Source organism: Pleurodeles waltl, chromosome 4_2 (genome assembly GCF_031143425.1).
Source record: "Pleurodeles waltl isolate 20211129_DDA chromosome 4_2, aPleWal1.hap1.20221129, whole genome shotgun sequence".
In the NCBI taxonomy this organism is placed as follows: Eukaryota; Metazoa; Chordata; class Amphibia; order Caudata; family Salamandridae; genus Pleurodeles; species Pleurodeles waltl.
The window spans coordinates 526,736,046-526,760,379 of record NC_090443.1 but is presented as its reverse complement, the minus strand read 5'-3'; the positions used below and the strand labels follow the sequence as shown (position 1 = coordinate 526,760,379).

General features: G+C 47.1%; 1 protein-coding gene across 1 annotated transcript in view; it reads right to left on the bottom strand.

Moving 5' to 3' along the window:
- The window catches only part of NMNAT2 (nicotinamide nucleotide adenylyltransferase 2), a 210,266-nt gene that overhangs the window by 34,048 nt on the left and 151,884 nt on the right, over positions 1-24,334 (bottom strand). Inside the window, exon 4 of the mRNA XM_069232047.1 lies at positions 12,095-12,173. Within this exon, the coding sequence (XP_069088148.1) occupies positions 12,095-12,173 (79 nt within the window). The remainder of the gene's footprint in view (positions 1-12,094; positions 12,174-24,334) is intronic.

The following is a 24,334-nucleotide window of genomic DNA, read 5'->3' as shown; positions in this document are numbered from 1 at the left end:
AAAAGCCACTTACAGGTGGGCAGAGATGAGAGAGATGCACATTCCCCTAGATTTGATAAAAACTGTGCAGCACGCACAAAAGCAATCTGTCATGCAAGCAGTCACAGAGCAGTTGGGGAGAGGAAAGTTACCAGAACAGAAATGGCAAATTGATCAGGTTTTAGGGAGAGTGATTGCTGCAAATTACCAAGGAAAAATCGAAATTATGCTGATACCTAGAAAAGAATCTGATTCATTCATACAAATTGGAGACAGAATGGCCCAAATTGACAAAAGTGCAGTGAATGGAGGTTTGGTAAAGAATGAGTCTGCCCCAGCCCTTCTGACAGTGCAAGAAAAGGGAAGCTGTGGTGCAGCAGATAAAAACCTCAGTGCTGATGTGTGGGCTGAAGCCCCAAGTGACCCTCCAGAACCTGCAGAAAATATAACAAAGGGCCTCAAAAACGTCCTGCTGATTATAAAACAGGGAAAGAAAGAGGAAGGGTGCAGTTTAAATGAAAAATGTTATTTGCAAGAAAAGTCATACTTGTTTCTTTTGCAGATCCGACCACGTTTCGCCACTGTCCCTGAGTGCGCTGTGTGGTCCCCCTTCCGGTGTGTGCGTGTGGGGTCGGGGAAGGGACCGAATCCCCAACCTGAACCTGGCTGAGTAAAGTGCCAGCACCATGGATCCATTTTGCGCAAACTGCGCCTTCAGTTCAAGTTCAACTTGTTTGCTGTGTTTTTTTTTTTTTTGCCTCTCGTTTGGAACTCTGACTTTTGCTTACCTTCCAGAAAACCTTTCAGGTGGACCGTGCCTCTTTACATGAGCAGAACTCATGCCACATCAAATTGCTAACACTGTTGAATTAGAGACTCATTCAGAGAAAAAAAATAATAATTGCCCAGTCTTTTCTATGTAGATGTATCTGATGTGAAAGGTTATGAGATCAATGTGTTAATTCACTTCTATTGCTTTACAGGGATTGCTTTGATCATTGAAATTTGATTTGCTGATAATGTTTTTTTTTTGTGCTGATGTTTTTTGTTTTTGGTTTGACACAAGAGATATGTGAAACAAAAATTCATTGGTCAAAGGGCGGAATGTCCTGCCATTTGATAAAGTGTTGTTTTGACCAATGACTTTGTGTTTCACCACTGCGCATATTAGTCGCTCAATGTTCACCAGTAGCACATGGTATGTTTTGTTCAGTTTAGCCGCCTATTGGCTTTGACATGGCATTAGCCATTACTTTCTGTATTCAGTTTAGCCGCCTATGGGCTTTGACATTGCATTAGTCTGTATTCTGCCTATTGGCTTTGACATGGCATTAGCCATTACTTTCTGTATTCAGTTTAGCCGCCTATGGGCTTTGACATTGCATTAGTCTGTATTCTGCCTATTGGCTTTGACATGGCATTAGCCATTACTTTCTGTATTCAGTTGAGCCGCCTATGGGCTTTGACATTGCACTGTAGTGGCTGCCTTTGGCCATTGGTCGCTGTAGAAAAGCACGATAATGCCAATTTATTCTGAAATGACCTGGTGCTAAAACTGTAACCTATGTTAAAAAAATGAATTTGTTGAAAATAATGGATAAAGCGATGATATGGTTAAGAGGTGGAATAAGACATGAGTTAATGATAAAACAATCCAAAACCCATTGAAATACACTAGTTATAGTTTAGTGCATTAACTATAACTTGCTCGCACATATTACATCACTTAAGACAGCCATCCTACCACAAGGCCATCAGGTGAAAGTAACTACACTTTGATCTGAAAATGTGCTATGGCCCCAAGTGCACAGAGAAAGTTTCCTAGGTTTTGGGGCAATTATTTTTGTTTTCAAGAAACTCAGGGTTTTGCACTTGTTTCTTTAAAACAAACAAAAACAGTTGGCAAATGTCACACCAGGGGCTACGCTGAAGGCCAGAGATCCCTCTTTGCTGGTTGGGTTTTTGAATTCCTCAGGTGCTTCTTCACCAAGAGAGAGAAGCAATGGTGTAACATAAGCGCAGAAGGCCTTGTGGTGCGGGGGGCGGGCTGAGCTCCAGGGTGCCCACTGAGCACAGTACCCTGGCCTGAGAGCTCCTGAATCCGGAGGGGGCCACTCCATGTACTTTGCAGGGTGACCCCCCCCCCCCAAGTTACTTCATGCCACTGGAGCAAAGGTCCTGGGGAGTACCTTGGTCAGTAAGATTGGGGGGTGAGCTTTAGGATTTCCAACAATCAGGCAGGCATATAATGTTAAAATACATTATATGACAAGCAGAACCCATGAGAGGGGCTTAAGGGGTAGTGAAAAGGGACAGTAATGCAGATTGGCAGGGATGCTAAGTGAGGGAAACCAGGATTCTTTGCAAACTAACCAACATTTTTTAAGGTTTTCAAAATAGACAGGGAGTGTTTTTGTATGTGTATATGGGCACATCTCCATGCCTGATGGAAAGCACTTGTACCCAACTATTTATCATAAAACGCATTTATTAGGGGAGTGTAGCAAACCATGTCTCTCATGTTTCTCATGTGAATGACTTCCTATGGGTAAAGAAACAGTTTCAGACACCAATATATTTTGTAAGTCTTACTAAATGCAACTTTATAGAGAAGGAATCAAATCCCGCTATGCAAAAATATTAGAAAATTATCACACTTGTAACTAACAAACTTAGGCCCATATTTATACTTTTTGATGCAAACCAGAGCTGGCGCTGGTTTGCGTCAAAACTTTTACCGCCGGCTAACTGCATTCCTTTGCGCCATGCGCAACGGATTGGTCAGAGTAAAAAAAAATGACTTAAACCAGGCAGCGCCGGCGTAGGGGAAAATGGGGGTTGTGCATCACAAAATGGTGCAAGTCAGGTGTGAGGCAAAAATCATGCCTCAAACCGGACTTGCGCCATTTTTGGACGCACAACCCCCATTGAAATGACTCCTGTCTTAACAAAGGCAGGAGTCCTGCCCCCTTGCCCAATGGCCATGCCCAGGGGACTTCTGTCATTGGGCAAAGTGGTATGTAGGGGGGGCCAAAATTAGGCCCCCCATGCAACTTTAAAAAAAAAATACTTACCTCAACTTACCTGGGATGGGTCCCCCACCCATGGGTGTCCTCCTGCGGTGGGAGAGGGTGGCAGGGGGTGTCCCTGGGGGCAGGGAAGGGCACCTCTGGACTCTTCCATGGTCAGAGACCCTGGAAGTGAGCCCAAAGGTACCTTAACGCCTGCCCTGACCGAAGCGTTAAAAAACGGCGCACATCAGGCTGTGCGCCATTTTTCAAGGCCCGCCCCCTCCTGTGCGTCAAAATTACGCGGAGTATAAATAAGGCGCATAGGCCTTAAAGTCTTTTTTTGGGCGGGAACACCTACCTTGCATGTCATTAACGCAATGCAGTTTCCCGCATCCAAAAAATGACTCACACTGAGGAATTTTGACGTCCGCGGGCTCGGCGTCAAAGTTTAAATATGGTGCACGGTTTGCGCCGAATGTGCGTCAACATTTTTGACGCACATTCAGCGCAAACAGAGTATAAATATGCCCCTTAGATCGATGATTGTCAGTGCCGAAAAAAGAAAAGTAGAATATAAGCTTAGCTGGTGCAATGTTTTAAAAACTCCAGGTTATAGTATTTAAAATAGGACCAAGAACTTTGGCACAGCTAGCCCCTCAGCTGTAGTTTTTAATTGTACTAATTGGTATAGTACCATTTACAGTAAATGTAAACCTGGGAGGGATATTTGAGGGTGGATAGGAAAAGTACTGGGGCTGCTTTGGTCAGTGAGTGATACTTCTGCAAGCCTGGCTCATCGCGGGAGCCACAGTACAAAAATGGAAGAGACCTCATTGCACTCCTACGCCTTGACCAACGGCCGCAGTCAGTCAGGCTGCAGCCGTTTAGTTGTGCTACAATTACATTGTTTTGGGCCTATAGGGCTTGTGGATAGAATTTAGGAAAATAGGATTTAGGGCCATTACATTACAATATTCACATCCCAGCCATGCACAGCGTTGCCATCAATGATGTAATTTAATATGTTGTAGTGATGTTATAAATTACGTCATAGAACATGTTATGAGTGACGTAATATGTGGGTTCATTAGCAGTGAATGGTTAGGGTGTGAGTTATATTTAATTTAGGGCACAAGTTATAGTTGCTTGCCATAACTATAATTGATGAATTTCGGTTTTTGATCATTTAAAATAGTATGTTTTAACTGACATTTTCCCCTAACTATAACGTCCCTTTAACCTTTGTTTTTTTCTGTGACTGTCTAAGGGTTATTTTTAACATAAAGTTGCATAATATTACAATTCCTAACTATAACACCACTTTAACCCTTGTTTTTTTCAGTGAATTTCTATTTTTGTGGCATGAAGTAAAATATCCATCGCCGTGTGCAGCATGGGGTTGTGCTGCAGTGTCTGACCTGTGACTAGGCCCTGAAACCAACTACCCCGGGTGCCCCATTCCCTGCACTGCATGACATTCAGTTGTGCAAGGCTTGGAGTTGGGCTCAGGCCTGGCCTGTGGCAAAGGTCATAATTTTAATTAAGGCCGACCTACTGACTTTGTCAAAGGGTCAGCACACCAAAATATAAAAAGTGGACTTATTGGCCTTATGAAGGAGTCCGCCTCAACGGGGGGGTGTTCCGACGCAGGGAGGCCCGAAAAAATGGCACAGTGCAATTTACAAGATTTCACAGCACTATTTTTTCCGACATTTTTAAGGCAGGTGTTTAAATGACGCACCTGTAGTATCTATGGACCTCTCTGTGCTTTGCTGCACTAGAATCAAAAAGTTTGACACTAGTGCAGCAAAGCACCACAATGGCATCAAAAATGCTGATGGTATTGTGCTAACAACCACCATGGTGCGCCATATTATCAATCTGGGACAACCATGGTGTCTTTAGATGGCGGTAGGGGGATGCAAGAAAAGTGCCACTTAGAGGGTCAATGCACCACTTTCTTGTAAACCTGCCCCTTAGTGATAGCACAGGTCAAGCAGTACAAGACTCTTTGAGTTGGAGGTAGGTGTATGGCATATATAAGCACAAGACTCAAAGTAACTGCAATAAGTTGGTTTGTCGTTCACATACCTGCTTTTATGAAAAATAACTATTTTAACTTAACACACAAAGCATAGAGCCAACAAACTAAATAGACCACACACTCTCTTGGGTTTAGCATACTGGCATCATCCTGAACAGATTCCGCAAGTCCCTCATTTTCTGTCTATTGGTGTTGGTTATTCTTCATTCAATAACTAAGTCAACTGCCATATGTGGCCCACAGTGGCCCCCATATGACAAAGTCTACATTTGGCTTTAACAGTCAATATTAACAGTGCTAGGTGCTAAGTCTGTGCAGGTGCCCAGCAGGCATGACATCCTAGAACAATCTTCCCAACCAGATGGCATCAGGCAAGCACAGGATGACCAGGGAACATCTGCAAGCGCTTCTTTGCAGGCCCAATGCTGAGGTCTGGGGTCCTTTCCCAGTGTTTCAACGATTATGTGTTGGGTCTCCTCAGTTCTCAGAAGGTCCCCATCTGTGCTTGATGTCCTATCTCAGCTTCTGAAGCAATCGGTAATTATTCTTCACAGCATCCTTAACATGACGATCCAGGGCGATGAGACTGACTTCATGGTGGCCCCCTTTTGGCACATGGGAGTTGCAGACTTCAGCTTGCACAAGGGCAATGGCTTTATCTTCATGGTGATTCCTTCTACTGGCACATGTGAGTCATTAAATTTCATGTGCAAATGAGCAAAGGCCCCAGCTTTACAGTAGGCTTTACCTGGTACACAGGGGTTGCCAATTTCCGCTCTGAGATGAGAGAAAGCATGAGCTTCACCGTGGCCCCTTCCTGGCACACAGGGTCAGCGACTTCAGTGTGCACACAGGCAACACCCCTCGCTACATTGTGGCTGTCACACTGGGGTCACTGGCTTCAGCGGGCCCAGGAGCGACAGTCTCAGCTTCATGGTGGCCCCACACTGGCACACAGGGGTTGCGGATCTCAGCTCTCAAAAGGGTGAAGGGAGAGTGTGACACAGCAGGAGTGACTCCAATTTTGATTGACCCACGATATAGGCCAAGGGAATAACCAGAGATCACACCTAGCTTTCAGCCTCGACCAAAACATGCCTCTTAAAGGTTCAAAGGCCTAAGCATCCCCCTCTTGCATGATTTCCAGGTTGTACAGTTCCACCTGTATCAGACCCACCTTCTCCCTGATATTGAGCCAAAACCCTACTAACCAGTAACTGTTCCTGGAATCAAGGAAACCTTTGATGTGCACAGAGGATGCTCTTCTCCCCTTGGTTCAGTGAGTGTGTTCCCACTCCAGCCCTCAGGGATGTCAGCAATCCACATGTCCTGTCTGTGGGTTGTAGTCCTTACATCCACTACCCTTATCAGGCCCTGGGCTTCAAAAATGGAACCCACAGCCCTCCAATCCCTCCATTTTATGTAGCATGCTCAGGTGCAAATACATCCCAGCATGCACCCGCAAGCAGTGCTTAGTTTGTAATAGAAGAAATACCTGTTCCCAAAGCTCCACTCAGAAACCCACAGCTGGTGCTTATAAATGCTGGTGCACCTAGTACCAAGGCTGAGTAATCTTGAATCAACCTTATGGCTCTCCACCTACTATCGGATGCTCAGTTTCCCTTCATTTCACTCATGCAGGTTCCTACTTTCTCCCCTTGCAACGCTATTCTGTCTTTCTCGTCCTACTTCTTTCCTGTTTCAGAATTTTTCTCTCACTTGCACACAGTCAATGTCTGGTGAGGGAAAATAAGTAGCGGTCTCCAAAAATGAGTGCCTGTGGCAGCCGCATGCAATCACCAGCTCAAATTAAGCACTGCAAGCATCATGGGCTGTTCGGTGCTACACACAATTACCATGTAGGCCGAGGGTGAGTTGAGTCTACAGCAGCAGAACTTTCCATGACTGGGCCTATAGCCACCACCCCTATGACACAGGTAAAAAGGCCTCTTCAAACAACAGATCACTACTAAATAAAAACAGGTATGCTGCCATCACTGTGCTAGTCTCACTTATCTCCTGGTATGAGCAGTAGCCCTCTACCATTACGAAGGTAGTGCTTGGTGTGCACATCCTTGTCTAACAAGAGTGGATTATCATGCAATAGGCCTAGGCTTTGTGCACATGCAAGATGTGTGTTTAACCATGACCAAAAATCAATACCAGGGATCCAGATATCCATGCAGCCGAGGCACTCAATGTAGGGATGCAGGGCTGTCACCATTTATGGGATTTATCTGTCCCAGCAGTAAAATATTTTAATATGGGAGCATTACTTCTAAACAACCGACCTAAAAATTCATGCAGGCATGGATATAGATTACTAAATAAACATGGCCTTGAACTTGGGGCCACATTTAACAGAAAATGACAAATTTGGCAGCATCAGGCACTGACATTTTCAAAACGCAGGGATGCACAATATTTACTAGAGTACTACGCACCCCTGTGTTTCCCCCTGCACAGGTGCTAAATTTGTTTGCAGCCGAGCGCCAACATAGCCACTCTTGCGCCAAGGTGCAAGGATGGCTGAGCTGCAAGGGAGATTATTTTTGTGCAGGAAGGGACACCCTCCTGTACAAAAACAATAATTCATGGCCTTTGGCTTTTTCTATGTGTGCTGCAGAATGCAGGACACATAGAAAGAGCAAAAAATGCGGCGAAATGAAAGCATTTCTCCTCATTGCGTCCTGCTAATGCCACCCCTGGGGTGGTGTTAGATTTCGGCGCTGCCTCGGCTTTACGAAAACGCGTAAATCTGAGGCAGCGTCAAAATGCGATGGATGTTGCTGTGGCACGCCCACAACAACACCCATTGCTCTCCCCTTCCACGCAAACTGCTGTAAGTGAAGGGGCGGTATTTAAGGGTGGGTTTAAGCCACAAAACGTGGCTTAATGCCACCTTGTAAATACAGGGCAGGGGAAGGCACAACCAGAGCGTCACAAAAAGAGACGCTCTGGTGGTGCTAGGGGCTCTTATATATGCCCCTGTATCTTCTGTTTCTAGTCCTGCAGGTTCCAGACTGTTGCTCTCTCCTCTCACACAGACCCCTTCCTCTGAGTCTGACATCTCTGTGGTACTACTATGATTCCTCATCACTTTTCCTTTCCAACCACCACCCACTACTTCCCAGCACTTCACAGCATCCACGAAGCACAGAGCAGGTACTGGTAAATATACATTAAAAATGGAGACCTGACTCAGCTGGGTCAGAACTCCCACGCAGTTACCATTAAAACAACAAAGTACTCTCTGGGACAACAAAGAGACATTACCTAAAACCTCTAGACATGCCTTCACAGTTTTAGAGGAAATGCGATATTGTGGTTAAACTGCTGGCCGTCGTGAGTTGTAGTGCTGGTGCAATGCCCAGCATGATGAACGTGTGTGGACATGTGTTGTTGGGATTGTGTTTCAGTGAAGTGGGAGGAACCTGCACGTGTGTCAACTTGGTGTTGTGTTCTTTGAGGTCAAGAGGTTGCCTACTGCACAGTATATATGGCCGATACGCATAGTCTTTGTGTTGACGGGAGTGCAGTGTACTGCAATGTTTAATTTGTTTTTAAGCAATAGAAAGAAAGTGCAGAGTCCTAAGGTTTATCTTAGTTGACGACTGCCATCCCTGCTGAATATCAGGTTACAAAATACCACAGCTACCTGCTTTTAACTCAGTCTCTGCCTCTTTGTTCCATCACCCTGCACTTCCTGACTTTATTTTAATGTTCTGGGCAGTGGCGGCCCGTCCTATAGGGCGGAGGGGCCACGCCCCCCACCCACCTTTTGCCCCTCATGAAGAGTGTCTGTCAGGCTGAACAAAGGCCAGCCTGACAGACACTCTTCATTTTCAGCTCTGACTGCCAGGAGCGAGACATGTGCGATTTGCGTGGACTCCTGGCTGCCTAAGCTGAACTTTGCTGGGCTGAGGAGGTCACAGCTCCTATGGGCGTGACCTGCTCGGCTCAGCAAAGGTGCCTCGAGGCCCCCCCTTGGGTGACGAGAAAAGCGTCCCCCATTGACACTCGCCCTGGGTGCTTCAGGTTTAAGCCCTGAAGTGCCCAGGGCGAGTGTCAATCAGTGACACTTCGTCTCAGAATGGAGTGGGGTTAGCAGTGTCACTGACCCCATCGCACTCTGTGACGAGGCTGGGATGGCTGCCTTCCCTCATTGGCTGACCTAAGATCAGCCAATGAGGGAAGGCAGCAGTCCCAACCCTCCTGGGACCTGGAGGCTGAAGGTAAGTGTGTGTGTGTATGTGTGTGTGATGTTTTAAATTAAATGTTTGGTGCGCACGTGCATGTTTGAGTGTTATGAGTGTTGTTAATGGATGTACGTGCGTGCATGTGTGTGTGAAAGAATGAGTGTGTGATCTTTTAAAATGAATGTTTGGTGCATGCGTGCATGTTTGAGTGTTATGAGTGTTAATGGATGTGCGTGTGTGAAAGAATGAGTGTGTGTGATGTTTTAAAATGAATGTTTGGTGCGTGCGTGCATGGTTGAATGGTATGAGTGTTGTTAATGGATGTGCGTGCGTGCGTGTGTGCATGTCTGTGTGTGAAAGCATGTATGTGTGTGTGCTTCCCGCCCACCCCTCTCCCTCCTAAAGCTGCCGGCCGCCACTGCTTCTGGGTTATTTTTTTCCATTGCTGCTTTCTCCCCATTTCACTTGATCTACTTTATTTCTCTCCCTCCTTTCTCGCTTTCAAGTCTTTTTCACTCTTGCTCTGGTTTCAAGTCTGATGATGAAAAATAAGTCCCAGTCCCCAAAAATCCCAAATTGAATGCCAATGCCCCCACTTCCAACCAGTGGAACAAATCAAGCACTGGTGTATGCTGGTATGTAGTAGACGTGCAGTGGTGTGAGTAGTGTGCCTCTAGAGCTGGATCACCACAGCACTGTCAAATTGATATTGGCAATGCGATGGATGTGTCAAAGTGCAGCGAAACGGCTGGAAGAAAGTGTGGTAAGTGCTACTGGTAAATTACACAGAAGTGCATATGGCCTTTGATGCTGTGTTATTGGGATGAGACTGGAATCTTCGTGCATCTAGTGTGTTTTGTTGTGTTGGTAGCAGTTGTAGTGTTGATACATTTAGTGTGCAGTGTTGTGGTAACATTTTTGGATTAAGGTATGTGGGCCTTGCTTAGGTACCCACAGAGGCTGCAGCAATCTTTTCCCATTCTGATCACCTAAGGCAGTGGTTCCCAACCTGTGGTCCTCTGACCCCCAGGGGTTTGTGACACATTCTCAGGTGGTCCGCAGGCCTGGGTTGGGAGGAAGGCAATTCTCCTCTGACAAACACTTGCATTTTTTCATATATATTGCTTCCCTTGAGAAGATTTAAAACCACTGCAAACTTCCTGTTACATCCAGCCATCAGCTTTCCGACAAAAACAAAACAAAAATAAAAGCGTCAAGATTACTCTAGTGATTAATGTCCCTGCTGGAGAGGGATGGGAGTTTTATCTGGTGGCAGTTTTGACCCAGAGGTAGCACAGTTGGTTAATATGCCTGCTGCAAAGAACCTGTATCAGGCAAAGAACAGTATTTTATGTGCATAGCACAGTGGGTTACTGCTTTTGTTTCTTTTGGTACTGTGCAGTACATAAGTTACAATTATAATCTAGCACAGTGAGCTATGAACTGCCATTAAGGAGATGCATGCAAACTGCAAGGCACAAATTAGAAAGTTATTTTTTCCCTAGACTTTCATTTTCCTTGTGCTGCTAAAAAAAGTTTGCTTGCATAGAAATAGATTCTTATTATTAAAGTCAATGCTAACCATTGTGCTGTGTTCTGAATCCTGAGTTTGTGCTTCCCCAGACCAAGCACTCTTAGAAAATGCCTACAAGTGTGGATCAAATGAATCCTACACCTTGTTTTCCTCTGCAAAGTACTCTGACACCCTACACTGGTATGAGATATGCTATAAAACAAATTAATTACATGTGATAGAGAGGATAGGGAGAGATGAGAGGCCCTTATGGTTTTAGGGCCAGATGTATCAAACATACCATGCTTTTTGGTATGTAACAAGTCCACTTTGCGATTCAGTAACTTGTTACCGAATCACAAATAGGATTTGTGACTACATACCGATTCGGTATTAGGAAGGGGCGTGTCAAGGGCGTCCCTTCCCAATACCGAATCACAGAGGTATGTATGATTGTTTTGTGACCGTGAATGCGGTCGGAAAACATTCGTAGTTACCACCTACTTCAAATAGGTGGTAACCCATTCGCAAAGGGGAATGTTTTTTTAAGAGCAGGCAGTGGTCCCACGGACCACGGCCTACTCTTAAAAAATGAAAGATAAACTTTTCATTTTTCATTTTTAATCGCATCCCGTTTTCCTTTAAGGAAAACAGGCTGCATTTAAAAAAAAGCAATCACAGACATGGTGGTCTGCTGAGCCCAGCAGGCCACCATCCCTATGATTGTAGCCATTCGCAATGGCTCGCAAATTGTGACCTACCTCATGCATATTATTAATGAGGTAGGTCGATTTGTGAGCCCTTGCGAATCGCAGTATGAAACTCCTGGAGATTCATACATTCCAATAGCGATTACTTTATTGAGATTCGCTAAAAATCGCAATCAGGTAATCACTATTGTAAAAAATTATACATCTCGCCCTTACTTCCTTCCTCACCACATTTTTTATGAAAAAACGTTCTCAGATCTTACATAACTAAAAAATAAAAATAGAAATCGCTTGGGAAATGTAGAATCTGACCTGAGGATTCAGTTTTCCTAAATAAAACTAAACATTGAGAAGTAAGTCGCCAAGATGCAGTGCCAAACTTCCCATATCGTTATATTGTTAGTAGTTCAAGCGTTTGTTTGGTGGGTACTTGATTGTGTATTTTTTGCAAATTACTGTTTTACTGTTTGAAATTTAAATAGTACAGGTTGCTTGGGGGTCCCTGGCTTCCAGTAATGATTCAGTGGGGGTCCTCAGGAGCCAAAAGGTTGGGAACCACTGACCTAAGGGGCTCCCCATTTACCTGCCACTCTCCCCACTTTCTTACCCACCAAGAAAGAGCAGCTCCCTCTACTCACCTTCATCAGGTCTCGATGATGCTCCAGGACGCTGCAGGTGGTCTGCCAGGTGTCTTGGTAACACTCCCAGGGGTCAACTCTGTGCAAAGTGAGGGTGAGGAGGGGGAAAAGGGCACAGAGGAGTGATGGAAGGTAAAAAAGGGGGAGAAGAAAGAGAGACAGTGAATGCAAACACATGGATGTGTGTGAGAAAACGGTAAGAGGATAACACACTGAGGACTGTGAGATAGGACATAGGGAAATGGGAGGGAAAAATAAAGATGGAGTGAGATAGAATAGAAGCAGCATCATGATAACCATAGTTACCCCGCAGTTTAGAGAACATTAAGGTTTGTAGGAAAATCTAGAGCAAACACGATGCAGTGACTAATATGCCACCATAGAGCGTCTACATGGGTCACAAACTTTTAAGGACTGGATGCTTTGTGCAGCTTGCCGAGTCTCCTTCTAGACTCCCCGAAGAAAGGCCAGCTTTTCACAGTAGTCACAGTGCCACCATGTACAGAATAAAGTATGTAAGTAAAAGGTGTCAAGTGTCTGATTATGAAGGTCCCAAATTGGAGAGAAAAGCCCACAAGGGGAAAACCTCCTAGCAGTGCTAAGTGTCTTGATTGAAGATACTCAGACTGAATGAAGAAAATGGCTGACATCAAACCTCTAATGAAGCGCAGAAAGAAGCCAAGCCAGCATCCATATAAAAATATGATAGAAAATTCAGTTTCAAGAGGCAAAAATCTGCGACAAAAAAAGAAACAAGGGAATGAAGAACACAATAAAAAATAGGGAAAATGCATGATGTTGCATCTTTCATTGAGAACTGTCTCCCTATATAAGGACTAAAAGGCACATGTCACAATAAAAGGGTATACTTCATCTTGGATTGAAGCCCATATCTTATGGACTCACCACCATCTTGGAAATTATTCTTTATAAGGCTTGGCCATGCTTTCTCTCTGAAAATCATGATGCTCAGTCAGGAGGCGAGTAAGAAGCCCAAGTTGCACGTCTTCCCGTATGATGTTCTGCAAACCCCGCTATTGCCATACATTGGGCACACTACCACTCACAGGACGGGGCCTGTAAAAAGTGCTGAACTGGCCTTTCTGCCACAATGTCATTTTCCAGTAGGCTGCAAGGTAAAGGTCTTCTTTTGGAGCAGTTTGTTTTGTCACTAGTCAACCATGCCCCAAGGTCTGGTTCCAAACAAGGCTTCATTCAATGTATGATTGGTGTAAACAATTTTCCAGTGCTGATTTTAGTTTCCAGTCCAACACTGTAGGTGGTTCTGGCGGCACAGGCACTAAGCTATGCACTGAGCACAGTGTCTCAAGATTTGCTGCTTGTCAATGTGGTCAATGAGTCTCCCACTTCAACTCATATTGAGTAAGACTCTGAATTAGTTCCTAGCAAGTATGTAATGCAAACACACGAAACAGAATTGTTACCCAACCCATATGGTATCCATTTAATGACCATGCAAGGATTAAAGGCTGAGTCCAAATTTTACAAATCACAAAATGGGCTTAGGGACTCATTCCAAATCGCAAATAGGAGGTTGTGTGAAAGGGGCATCCCCTTCCAGTTTGCTATTTGCAATGAGATGTGTCAATGGTAAACACTACATTGAAATGTTTCTGACCCCTCAAAGGAGATGGTAACAGATTTGCTAAGTGGAAACTGTCCCAGTTGGATAACTTCTTTTTTGGGAATCATGTTTGCCTCAAGAGCTTCTTGAAAGATGCCTTGAGTGAGGGAGGCCTTCCTGATGGCGACTTTCTTAAACTCCTGTATCTGCTTAGCATCAAACCTCACTTTTCCCCTTTACATCACCTCAGTCCATGGGTCTCCACTGGTAACAGCATCCTTTACTTCTGAAGTCCTGCTTTCTCTGCCTCTTCAACAAGCCCCCAATGTACATCCTGTCTCAATATCTCTCTAACAATTATATAACCCGCTTCTCTCTTCTCCACCTCTTCAGTATAACAGACCTGCCTCTCTCACTGTCCCTCCCACCATGCACCTTCCTCATTCAAATCAGTGTCACTGCTTTCCCTCAGGATCTGGTTCATTCTCATACCCTGGTGTTTTCGCTTTCACACTTTAACTCTTTAAACCCCCCCTTTATAACATTCTTTCTGGGGCCTTGACAGGCAACGCTTTGCAAGCCTAGCCTACTTTGAGTTACTGTGTACTACTTAAATGTGTTATTTTGTATTTTAGGCTTGCTTTGGGTCTGTAAACTTACTCCTTTTTAAAGTACTTTCAAGAAAGCACTAAAAAAAGTCATATATTGCTACGGAGAAATTTCAAATGTTGCACAATTACCAGCTCTATATACATTTAAAGATGTTAGGACTCTACATCCTGCACAATCACCAGTGCTAGGACTTTAGATCCTAGTTATTGAACTGTAGAAGTCTACACCCTGCACAATTACCAACACTGGAACCTAAAGTCGGTATAATCACCAACGCTAGCACTCCAGACCCTGCAAATTATTCAACACCCCGCACAATCACCGGCACTAGCTCTGTACAGTCTGCACAATGACCAACAAAATAACTTTGGGGGTCATTACGACCCTGGCGGCCGGCGGTAAGTTGGCGGTAACACCGCCAACAGGCTGGCGGTGTTCCGCCAGCAATTATGACCGTGGCGGAAAAGCCACGGTCATAACGCCGGCCCCTCCACTTTCCCGCCAGGTTTACGCCTGGCGGTCATAATCCCCAGGGCAGCGGTGCAAGCACCGCTGCCCTAGGGGTTTATGAGTCCCCGACCGCCAGCCTGTCCGTGGCGATAAACACTGCCATTGAAAAGCTGGCGGTAAGGGGACTTGGGGTGCCCCTGGGGGCCCATGCACTTAGCATGGGCAGTGCAGGGGCCCCCAGGCATAGCCCCGTCGCGCATTTCACTGCCCGAATTTCGGGCAGTGAAATGCGCGACGGGTGCTACTGCACCTGCTGCACATCAGCATTGCCGCCGGCTCTATTACGAGCCGGCAGCAATGTTGATGTGACATTTCCGCTGGGCCAGCGGACGGTAACACTGTTACCGTCCGCTGGCCCAGCGGAAATGTCATAAAAGGGAGCCAGGAATACCGCCGGCAATGGCGGTATTCTGTCTCCCGCGGCCTCAGCAGTCTTTTTACAAGACCGCCGAGGTCGTAATGACCCCCTTTATGTCCTCAGTAGTCATCAGTGTTAGAACTCTAGACCAGTGGTTTACAACCTGTGGACCGGGGACACCTGAGGGGTCCATGAAGCCTACTTAGGGGGTCCGCGACTGCTTAGAAAATTAAACAATATTAACAGGTCAATAAAGTGTATATAAATAAAGTGGCTAAATGAACAACTGAACATTTTAAAATATACTGTAAATGACAAGGGATTTAAAACTGGAGGATAAAAATGTTATTGGTATCCTCGAATTGATTCATGGGATCAGTGCAGGTGCATCAAAGAGAATATAGTATGGACGATAGAGAATTTTGAAAAGTACCAACCTTCCTAATAAATGTAATTTTTTTATTTGTTTTAATTTGTATTTGTTTTTCAAATTAAATAAAATGTGTTAACATTTGTGTATGTGTTTGATGAATGCTTGTTTGTGTATTGTTTTGCGGTTCAAATCATCAACAATGTTGAGGCCGGGTTCCCAGGCTTACAGTAATGACTCAGTTGGGGGGGTCCCCCGGATCCCAATAATGATTAATGGGGCGTCCCAGGGTTACTGTAATGATAATGTCTATTTCCGCAGAAGTTAAATGGTTGAGAACCACTGCTCTAGATCTTGTATGAGCTAGACCCTCCACAACCACCATGACCAGAAATATAGATTTGGGCAATCAATGACACACGTTGCTCCAAAGGAATCTATGTCTGCAACGCACATAGAAGACACAGGATGGCGCCATTATCCACTGAACGTGAAATTGTAAAATAGAACATGACTGCTGAAACGATTCAGACTACCGTTTACATGAGTCATTGGCACAGTGTAATCCTTGGCGATATACAGTATCCCTTGTTTTTGTCTCATTAGCACTTGCACCATGACAGATAATGCAAACGTACAGCTTTTCCCCTAACGCACATTTTACAGTTTGAACTCATTTTCCGTTTAGCAGTAAAGCCGCTTCCTATGTGCGAGGTGGTGAAACTGCATCACATAATGAAAGTACTATCTGCAATTACTACAACAAAAGGAAGGTTTTCATCAACAGCAGCAAAAAGATGGTGTAATTGTGTGGGGCAAAATGTGTAATAGTTTGTGTTATAAACGTTACTCCTTTTTACGTGTCATTTTTCTCAGTTAAATATTAGGGGCCAGATTTCTTGAAAGGGGCGCAGCGCAGTGCTGCGCCAAAATTGGCAATGCTGCATCACTTTAGAAACGCAGGTATGCACCGTATTTAACTGAATATGGCACAGCCCTGCGATTCCCCCTGCGCTGGCAGGCACCAATGCAGGCATCCTTGCACCATTGTACAAGGATGTCTGTGTTGAGGGGTGTGATTATTTATGTGTGGACACCTTCAAGGACATAAACAATAATTTCTTGCATTTTGCTCTTTCTATGCGTGCTGCAGAATGCAGCACGCATAGAAAAAGCAAAAAATGAGGAGGAATAAAAGTATTCCTCCTCGTTGTGCCCTGCTAATGCCACCCCTGGGGGTGGCGTTAGATTTTGGCGCTGCCTCAGGTTTACAAAATGTAATAAATCTGAGGCAGCGTCAAAATGCAATCGGTGTTGCTGTGGCATGCCCACAGCAACACCCATTGCACGCCCCTTCCACGCTCAGTGCTGCGTGGGAAGAGGCAATATTTACAAGGTGGCCTTGTAAATACGGCGCAGTGCTTAGTGCCACAGGAGCGTCACAAAAAGTGACGCTCCTGTGGTGCTAGGACCTATAAATACGGCCCTTGAGGTTTCATTCTGAATGATGCGCTAAGTCGTAAGTAGACATCAATGTTTTTTGTACCTCATATCAGATCACAGCCACAACCGACCCAGGGTTTTCACATGCACAATCTTTTTCAAGTCATACCTGGAAGAATTAGCAAGGTTAAAACTGTACTCAAATAAGAATACCATGTGGTAATGCCAGATGCACAAACATTAGGGCAAACTGTTTCTTGTGGTAAATGGGAAAACTCGGATTTGGTGCAATAAACAAAGGGGCTAAGGCTTTTACCTAGAAAAATTTAAGCAAATAAAAATGGCTGCTCTGTGCTGCATATGCACACAAGGTGCAATCATCATTTGCTGTAACCTCACAATTTCTCTGGAATCTGGATTAGCATACAGTAGCATAACAAAGGCCCCAGCAGCCCCCGTGGTGCAGGGGGGCCCTCAAGCTCCAGGGGGCCCGCTCAGTACAGTACCATGGCCTGAGAGCTCCTGTGTGAGTTCAAAGGGGGCCCGCTCCATGTATTTTGCAGGGGGGCCCTCTCAAGTTTTGTTACACCACTGTTACTGTAGTTCTTATCCAGGTGCCTCCCAGAGCCTGGGGGAGGGGTGCCCACAGTTGCAACACGGGCAGGAGCCCTTCCCCCCCCCCCCATGGCGGAGGCGTCGGGAACAACAAAGGGGCAACGTTGTTCAGGAAGCAAGTCATAAAGAGGCACAGGGAGGATATTTAAACGGTTGGGACCCTCACCTCATGCTCCTTGCTCCCTGATCTCTGGAAGGTGTACCCGTCGTCGTAGTATCTCCTCGTCCCTGGTCCACCCTAAGAATCAGTTGTCAGTCCTGCGACAACCGAAGATAGCACATGAGAAAATCATGAAAGAAGTGCAGGCAGGAAGAGTGGCAGGCCCTTCCCCCCCACTCCTTGTGAGGGCTTGGTCTGTTCACCACTGGGTCTGATCATTAACAGAGAGCCAGGGAAATTTTGCCTATTCCACAATCTTTCCTTCCCAGAAGGAGCATTGGTCAATGATGGTTTAGCCTAAGATCTCAGCTTTGTGCAGTACACCACTTTTGATGAGGCCCTGGGCAAATTGCAGAAGTTGGGTAAAGGGGTCTTGATGGCCAAAGCCAACATTGAATCAGCTTTCCGTCTCCTGCCAGTTCACCTGGAAAATACCCGCCTACTGGGGTTCACATTTAAGGGGCAGTTTTTCCTGGATCTTTGCATGCCCATGGGATGCTCCACTGCATGCTTGGTCTTTGAGTCATTTAGCAGGCTCCTAGAATGGGCAGTTAAAGACATGGTGGCCACATATGGGGTAGTGCACTATCTGGATGACTTTCTGTTTGTGGGACCCCCTTGCTCTACAGATTGCGAGGAGGCTCTGCTAGGCTTCCAACATTTGGCCTGAGCCCTGGGACTGCCATTAGCAGCTGACAAGACAAAGGGCCCCTCTACGCGGATAACATTTCTGGGCATTGAAATTGGCTCGGTGTCAGGCATGTGCAGGCTCCCGGCAGACAAGGTCATGGCTTTCAAAGCATCCATTGAGACTTGTCTAGTGGGCAGGAAGGTCACCTTGCGCCAGTTGCAAGTGTTGGCTGGCCAGTTGAACTTTGCAATATGGGTGATTCCTACGAGGAGGGCCTTTTCAAAGAATATTGCCAGGGCTATGGCAGGCCTTCAAACCAAGCATCACCATAGCAGGCTGTTCTCTGAGGTCAGGGAGGACTTGTGGACCTGGAAGGGTTTTCTGAATAACTTTAATGGCACCCTCCTATGGCAACAGCTGCTGGGGTCCAGTACTGAGCTGGCCCTGTTCACTGACACAGAGGGCAGCGTGGGTTTTGGGGCAATCTGTGGCACAAGATGGTGCATGCAGCATTGGCCAGAAGAATGGAGGGGCTCATCTGGGCTCATCCAAAACATTACCTTCCTAGAGCTTTTCCCTATTTTTGTAGTGCTGCAGATCTGGGGAGACACTTTGGCCAACAGGAGGATAGTGTTCTTGTCAGACAGCATGTCGGCAGTCATCGCAATAAATAATCAGAGTGCAAAGTGTCCATTTGTGTTATGCTTGCTTAAGGCCCTGGTCCACAGTTGCTTGATTCATAACGTGTTCTTTTCAGCAAAGCATGTCCCAGGGGTTAATAGCTCAGTGGCTGATGCCTTGTCTCGTACCAAGTTGGCAGAGTTCAGAGCACTGTGGCCACAAGCGGACGAGACAATGTCAGTCTTCCCTCTGGAGTTATGGAAGCTTGGCACCCCATCGCCTCTGACCTGATCACGACACCCTTGGCGCCCAAAACCAACGTACGTACGAGTCGGCTTGGCAAATATACAATGTCTCCTTTGATTCCCCTGTCACAGCGGAGCGTTTTCTCCCTGAGAGCATCCAAAAGTTCCTAGTGAAGCAAGAGGAGGGTGGTAAGTCTCTGCACCTAGTACGGAGGCAGCTGTCTGCAATTGCCTTCTTTGCTGGGCTGAAAGGGGTGTCGGACCCGACAAAAGATCCGAGGGTAAGGAGGGCTATCATGGGTTGGGAACATATGACCCCCTCTAAGGAAGACGCCAGGAGGCCTATCAATGCAGCGAGGCTGGCACAAATGGTGGGGGTTTTGATACGGTGTGCAGATCTCTCTATGAACTTAGGTGGTCATTCTGACCCTGGCGGTCTTTGACCGCCAGGGCGGAGGACCGCGGGAGCACCGCCGACAGGCCGGCGGTGCTCCAATGGGGATTCCGACCGCGGCGGTAAAGCCGCGGTCGGACCGGCACCACTGGCGGGGTCCCGCCAGTGTACCGCCGCCCCATTGAATCCTCCGCGGCGGCGCAGCTTGCTGCACCGCCGCGGGGATTCCGACCCCGCCTACCGCCATCCAGATCCCGGCGGTCGGACCGCCGAGATCCGGATGGCGGTAGGGGGGGTCGCGGGGCCCCTGGGGGCCCCTGCAGTGCCCATGCCACTGGCATGGGCATTGCAGGGGCCCCCGTAAGAGGGCCCCTACATGTATTTCACTGTCTGCTGCGCAGACAGTGAAATACGCGACGGGTGCAACTGCACCCGTCGCACAGCTTCCACTCCGCCGGCTCGATTCCGAGCCGGCTTCATCGTGGAAGCCTCTTTCCCGCTGGGCTGGCTGGCGGTTCTGAAGGCGACCGCCCGCCAGCCCAGCGGGAAAGTCAGAATTACCGCCGCGGTCTTTCGACCGCGGAACGGTAACCTGACGGCGGGACTTTGGCGGGCGGCCTCCGCCGCCCGCCAAGGTCAGAATGAGGGCCTTAGTCTGTTGTGCTTTTTTTGCCTTTTTTGGGGGATTCAGGATCTTGGAGCTAGTTGCATCCTCCAAGGCCGGTCTGGGATCAGGATTCGAACTGTCCGACATCATCTTCACTGATTATTGTTTTTGCGTAAAGGTCCGGAGATCTAAGACGGACCCGCGGGAAAAGGGCACGTGGGTGTGTCTAAGTTCAGCCCCAGGGACCACCTACTGTCCGGTGATGCTGGCTAGGGAGTTCCTCCAGGTGTGACTTATGGGGTGGGGGGTTGTTCCAAGTTGTTGATACATGAGGATGGGTCCCACTCAACCGTTTCCCATTTACACGGATGTGTAAGCGAGCCCTGGCTCTTATGGGCGAGGAGGCATCCGAGTTTACTTCACACTCCTTTCGCATTGGCGCAGCCACTACATCGGCTGCTCTGGGCCTATCCAGGGATGCCATCAGGAGGGTTGGCAGGTGGAAATCGAAATGCTACAAACGCTATGTGTGTCCCCATTTGGTTTAGGCTTATCTCTGACCTCGATTCCTTTCCCTCTGTTCCAGTGGTTGGGCGTGGTACAATTCATGTGTGTTGGTGTGAACACTCCTTCATTCGAAGAGCAGCTCAATATTTCACTGACTCTGGCCTGGAGAAAGCCCAGCGGGAGGCAAGTTTCCAGCATCATTGGGTTGGTATTGGAGGCCTCAAGCTAGGAGATTTATTTCACCATCTTGCAAAGGCCTTGGACGAAGACGCGGTCCCTCCCCCTGGCATCATTGTTATCCATGTGGGGGACAACTATATGGTGTCCCTAGGTAGGTGGGGTGTTAGGGAGGCTCTCTTCTCTGCCCTGTCTATGGTGAGGAATCGGCTACCAATACCTGCCTTGCTGTGGTCAGAGAATATCCCATGATTGGAGTGGTCCGGAGGGTGTCCACCAGGACAACTAATGACTCGGAGGGGAAATTGAACCATTCGATAGAGAAAATCATGACAGCTTCGTCTATGGGCACGGTGCGGTACAACTTGATCCAGGTGGCTAGGCATGAGTTATTTCACTGTGATGGTGTATTTGTCCATAAGGGGCCAAAAGGTGTTCATCCAGATCATTTTTGTGTGCCATTGTCGGTGCCGTTGGAGGAAGGGCGAGTTCGCAAGGTGGCTCATTACCCTGTGGTGGGGCCCAGAGTGGGAAATAGCAAGGAATACTCTGAATATAGACCCTTGGCTGGACTGACCCCTGAGCGGGGTGTGATTGTGTGGGCTCTGGGCTGGCGAGAGAGGGGGGTTTGACCTGCCAGTGGCCATGGAATGTCTTGCCCTGCTTGGAACTTTGGGGGTTACACCTGTGTGCAGGTACCCCAGTGGCGCCAGTGCCCTATGCGGCACCCTGGGATTTACTGGGACCACCCTTCCGGAGGCAAGAGATGCAAAGTTGTTGTGCCAAAGGTGTTATGGTGATGTCCTCTGCTGACTTAAAAGCCCGGGCGGCGGTGCGCTTGAGGCCTGCCAGCACAATGCGCGCTGCAGTCCTAGAGACCAATCGGATGGCTGCTATCCTTGTAAAAACGTTTTTAAATGCTTGAAGTCATATCTCTCATATCTTTGATGTCTCTTAAGTATTTGTCAGTTGAATTCCGCTGTCCCTTGTGGGGTCTTTGGGTTGATGGTTTACATGTGGCATATGCTACATAGGCCCTCATTCTGACCCTGGCGGTCTTTGACCGCCAGGGCGGAGGACCGCGGGAGCACCGCCGACAGGCCGGCGGTGCTCCAATGGGGATTCCGACCGCGGCGGTAAAGCCGCGGTCGGACCGGCACCACTGGCGGGGTCTCGCCAGTGTACCGCGGCCCCATTGAATCCTCCGCGGCGGCGCAGCTTGCTGCACCGCCGCGGGGATTCCGACCCCCACTACCGCCATCCAGATCCCGGCGGTCGGACCGCCGAGATCCGGATGGCGGTAGGGGGGGTCGCGGGGCCCCTGGGGGCCCCTGCAGTGCCCATGCCACTGGCATGGGCATTGCAGGGCCCCCCGTAAGAGGGCCCCTACATGTATTTCACTGTCTGCTGCGCAGACAGTGAAATACGCGACGGGTGCAACTGCACCCGTCGCACAGCTTCCACTCCGCCGGCTCGATTCCGAGCCGGCTTCATCGTGGAAGCCTCTTTCCCGCTGGGCTGGCTGGCGGTCTGAAGGCGACCGCCCGCCAGCCCAGCGGGAAAGTCAGAATTACCGCCGCGGTCTTTCGACCGCGGAACGGTAACCTGACGGCGGGACTTTGGCGGGCGGCCTCCGCCGCCCGCCAAGGTCAGAATGAGGGCCATAATGTTTTACTGTGTATTACTGGAATAAAAGGGCTACGCGCGGGCAATCCACATACTTTAAGTTGTCTTGAATGCTTTTGGTGGGGGGGGGGGGCATATTGCACATTATGAGCACACTATAGAATGAGGGCCTTTGGTATATTAGAAATATTTCCCCTGTGGATTTGCGCCTGATATTTCCCCTTTGGTTTGCAAAGAGGGTTTGAATTGAACACTGAAACTCAACAATTACCCTGCTACAAGTCTTAGTTTGCAGTCACTTATGATCAGGGCCACTGGAATTGTGTGATTGTGCGGAAGCGGCAGTTTTTGCATAATTATAGATCTGCCACATAATCAATCATCTGCAGCATACTCTGCAGATTTCAACCAAAAAAACATTGTTTCTAGCGCAAACGGTTCAAAAGTTAGTAAAAATGCAGCAACACGTCTTGCAGCAGTGGAAGGCCCTTTGCAAAGCTGGACCAGTCACCTTTCTGTTGCTTAATGCTATATTTAGGTGCTAAACTGGCAGTGGTGAGGTTGAACCAATGCCTAGACATTATTTCCAAGTTTTAAAATGATGAAATAATGGAGTACTAAAATACCTTTTAAGGGCGTTCAAAATAATAGTGCGACTTAAGAGTGTTGTACAGAAGAATTTTCTGCAGCCTAAACTGTTACTTAATAATCATGCCTCTGAGAGCCGGACTTAGATCTTTTGGTTGGCTTGACAAATCTTCATTTTATAATGACATTGGTTTTGGTCGTTTTCAAGAAAGCACATTTCACCACAACGGTGCAAATTTTGTTGAGGAGAATTTACATTTTTAGCACCTGATTATTTTTAACATCTTGTTTATGTATATAGACAAATCATTTATGGCATGCACTACCTATACTGAGTACTTAGAGAAATACATTATCTATTGTAAATCACATAGCTGACTAAACATACTTTAGATACTTGCAGTGTCTCCTAAATGCGAAGACTGCACCTTAAAAACAATTAGGGCCTGATTCTAACTTTGGAGGACGGTGTTAAACCGTCCCAAAAGTGGCGGATATACCACCTACCGTATTACGAGTTCCATAGGATATAATGGACTCGTAATACGGTAGGTGGTATATCCGCCACTTTTGACACCGTCCTCCAAAGTTAGAATCAGGCCCTAAGTGATTTGCTCACAGTCACACCACTTGGTCGTCGGAGAGCAGAGGCAGGATTCCCATTGTGGTCTCCTGGTTCTAACATCTGCTAAATTGCACTAAGAACACATCTCAAAGCTTGCCTTACTTTTTTGTGAAACACCACATCAAACTGTGAAATGAACACGGTGGCGATTCACGATTTAACCAACTCTGTCAAGCATAACGTAAAAATTGTATGTGTACCTGTGTCATGGATGACACTTGGAGAGATTTCTGTCTTTCTGTTTGCCAAGGTTCTGCCAGTGCTTAATTTGTGCTTGTTGTTTCCGGTGCGGAGCGCCGGCACTTATTTTTGAGGGCCGGCGCTTATTCTTCTGCCTCAAGCATTTGCTGCGAGCAAAAGATACGTATGGGAAAGACGGAGGAAGGAAAAAACGAAAAAGCGTCACAAAGGGAGAAAGTACAAAGCTGCTAGATTGAGCTGAAGGGGCATGGAGTGGCTTTAAATGGATTGAAGAGGCCTGAGGTATCTTCAGGATTATGCCGCCTCAGTATTCCCTGCTCGCACAATTAATTGCAGCAGCCGCATGTTTACGAGGAGAGTGCTTT